The sequence below is a fragment of the Rhizophagus irregularis genome, chromosome 27 (assembly GCF_026210795.1).
Source record: "Rhizophagus irregularis chromosome 27, complete sequence".
Classification (NCBI taxonomy): Eukaryota; Fungi; Glomeromycota; class Glomeromycetes; order Glomerales; family Glomeraceae; genus Rhizophagus; species Rhizophagus irregularis.
In genome coordinates this window covers 2,945,773-2,948,330 of record NC_089455.1, presented here as the reverse complement: position 1 = coordinate 2,948,330, position 2,558 = coordinate 2,945,773, and the positions used below count along the sequence as shown (strand labels likewise).

At 26.5% G+C, this 2,558-nt stretch overlaps 1 protein-coding gene across 1 annotated transcript; it reads right to left on the bottom strand.

Annotated features, from left to right (window-relative positions):
* Window positions 1-233: 233 nt before the first annotated feature.
* On the bottom strand, window positions 234-2,166 carry OCT59_018518 (uncharacterized protein). Its single transcript, XM_025319936.2, has 4 exons — window positions 2,069-2,166; window positions 1,497-1,967; window positions 552-1,422; window positions 234-484 (listed from the first exon to the last, which is right to left on the bottom strand). Exons 1-4 carry the CDS (start codon window positions 2,111-2,113, stop codon window positions 480-482), a joined length of 1,392 nt encoding a protein of 463 aa, XP_025172479.2. The 5' UTR covers window positions 2,114-2,166; the 3' UTR covers window positions 234-479.
* Between the last annotated feature and the right edge of the window lie 392 nt (window positions 2,167-2,558).

Genomic DNA, 2,558 nt, shown 5'->3' with positions numbered 1-2,558 from the left:
TTCTTAATTTAGAATATGGGCTTTGCTCCAATTGATGTGACCGCACTACAGTGTTATCATATGTAAACACATTCATTCTATTTAATTTTATTTTATAGTTCTAAATATTTTTAAAACTTTCTTTTTTAAGTTCAATCATCTTTCGTTTGCACCATGATCTTTATTTGAAACATCATAAATGTATTATTATTACTATTATGATAAAATTGTGGCTCATAATTCTTGATTATTAATATCATATGAAATTACAGAAATATAAATATGGTAATTTATTTACAAAAAATTACGACATTATAAGTTTCATTGTTATAGTCAGATCTCCATACAGTTATACCCAACCAATATAAATAATATTGTAAAAAAAGCGGTAAAAATGAAATAATAATGATATAAAAAAAAACTTCGGCATTGTATTATTCTTATTATTCGTCGTCAAAAATAGAGTATAAAAAATTATTTTAATTATCAACATTATTCAATCAATCTGTAAAAAAAAAATAATAAATTATTTACAGTTTATGATGAAAATCAAATGTTATATTAAAAATTACCTAATTTTAACTCTATATCAGATGATATCTCGAAATCAAGATTTCTACTAGTATATATAGCTTGTGGATGCGTTTGAGTGAATTTAAAACTATTGTCATCTGATTTATTTATTAATGCATTTATTGATGATGTATTTTTAGATATATTTTTCGATTTGCATTCTTCATACTTTTCGTCGCCTTTTTTAATTTGAAAATAAATTTCACTGTTTTCATCATCTTTTTCATCTATCCATTTTCCAAATACATGAACCAATTCTTTGGCAGTTGGTCTATCTTCAGCCTTAGCGTTCCAACATTTCATAATAACATCTACAAGGAATTTCGGAACATGTTCGGATATTTCCGGTCTAGTTCCATTAAGAATATTCTTTATAAGAGCGTAATTATGAGGAATATTGCCAAAAGGATACTCCTCAGATAAAAATTCGTTCATCACAATGCCAAACGAATAAATATCCGCAGCTGGACTATATTGCTTTCCATGTAATACTTCAGGAGCTACATACGGCAATACTCCATAAATCTTTCCACTTTCTAATTGTTCCGCTACTGGTCGACAAAGTCCCAAATCACTAATATACATAGCTATACATGTACCTACATTTTCACATAATATATTGCCTGAATGAAAATCTTTATGAACCTTCCCCGCATCGTGAATACTTTTAAGACCTTTTACAATTTGGTATAAATCATAAGTTTTTTCATCGTAAGGTATATACTCTTTAGAATTAGCTACGTAATTACGTAAATTTCCGTCACCACAAAATTCTAATATCATCATATAATCTTTACTAGCTGGATCTTGTGTTATTCCATAGCATTCAATAATATCATGAACAACACTAATCTGTAGATGAGATCTGATCTAAAAAAAATAATTAAAATTATTAATTGTTAAGAGATATATATATACATTCATGTGTTTAACAATATCATTACCTCATTAATAAAATCAATGCTTATATCAGAAGAACCATCCAAACTTTTTAATGCAACAATGTTACTTTGTCTCATCCATTTTTGTTCTTTATGCTTCCAAAATGATATGTGTCCTTCATGCCAAATGGCCCTATAAATTTTACCAAAACCTCCTCTGGCAACATAAGTAACATCTTTAAATTTATCAAAAGGGACCCATTCAAGAAATTGTGTGTAATATACTGCATTAAGTTGTGATTCTTGTATAAATTCATCAATAATCTTATTTCCGCTTGTCCAATTTTTAAATTCTTCCCTAAATCTTTTAGCGTTGCAAGGTCTACACCAATTGTTTCCTGTACCAGGTTCATTACACTGGAAGCATATTCCAAACGCAGCTTTTCGTTTGTCTAAGTCGTCAATATAAACAACTTCATATGGGTCTTCTTCGTTTACTTCCTTTCCTTCGCTAGGAGCGGGAATAGCGTATCTCTAAAAAGAAATTTAATTTAAAAAACACACCTGATCTAAATTAGTTGGGAAATTTTCAAATATAAAATGATTTTGCGGCTCATTTTATGCCATTTAATTACCGGATATTTAAACAAATTTTTCGCAGAATCTAATTTACAAGCCATATTAGTAAATCGCTCGACTGAAAAAACATTTTTTTTTTAAAGATGCACCGATCCGCAGTAAAGTCACGTATTCCATATTTCCATTACTGCTATTTATAGTTAACATAAATTTTAGATCCATAATAAATAAATTTATTGAAAACATTAATTAGTCAATATTAAATTATTAACTGAATAGATTCAATCTTATTATATATATAATGTATAAATTAATAGATTTTTTTAAGATCTGTTAAGATTCTTATTTTTTCTTTTTTTTATACTTGTTTATTTTTTTTTACTTCTAAAAAACCCAAATATTTGTAACAACTATTTAATAATCTTTGTAAAACAAAAAAATATTTATTCAAATCTGATTATTAAATTTAAAATAATAGTAAAAAAATAAAAAAAAATAAAAGCATTAATTTTAATGTAAACCAGTTATGGGTTATATATTAAATAT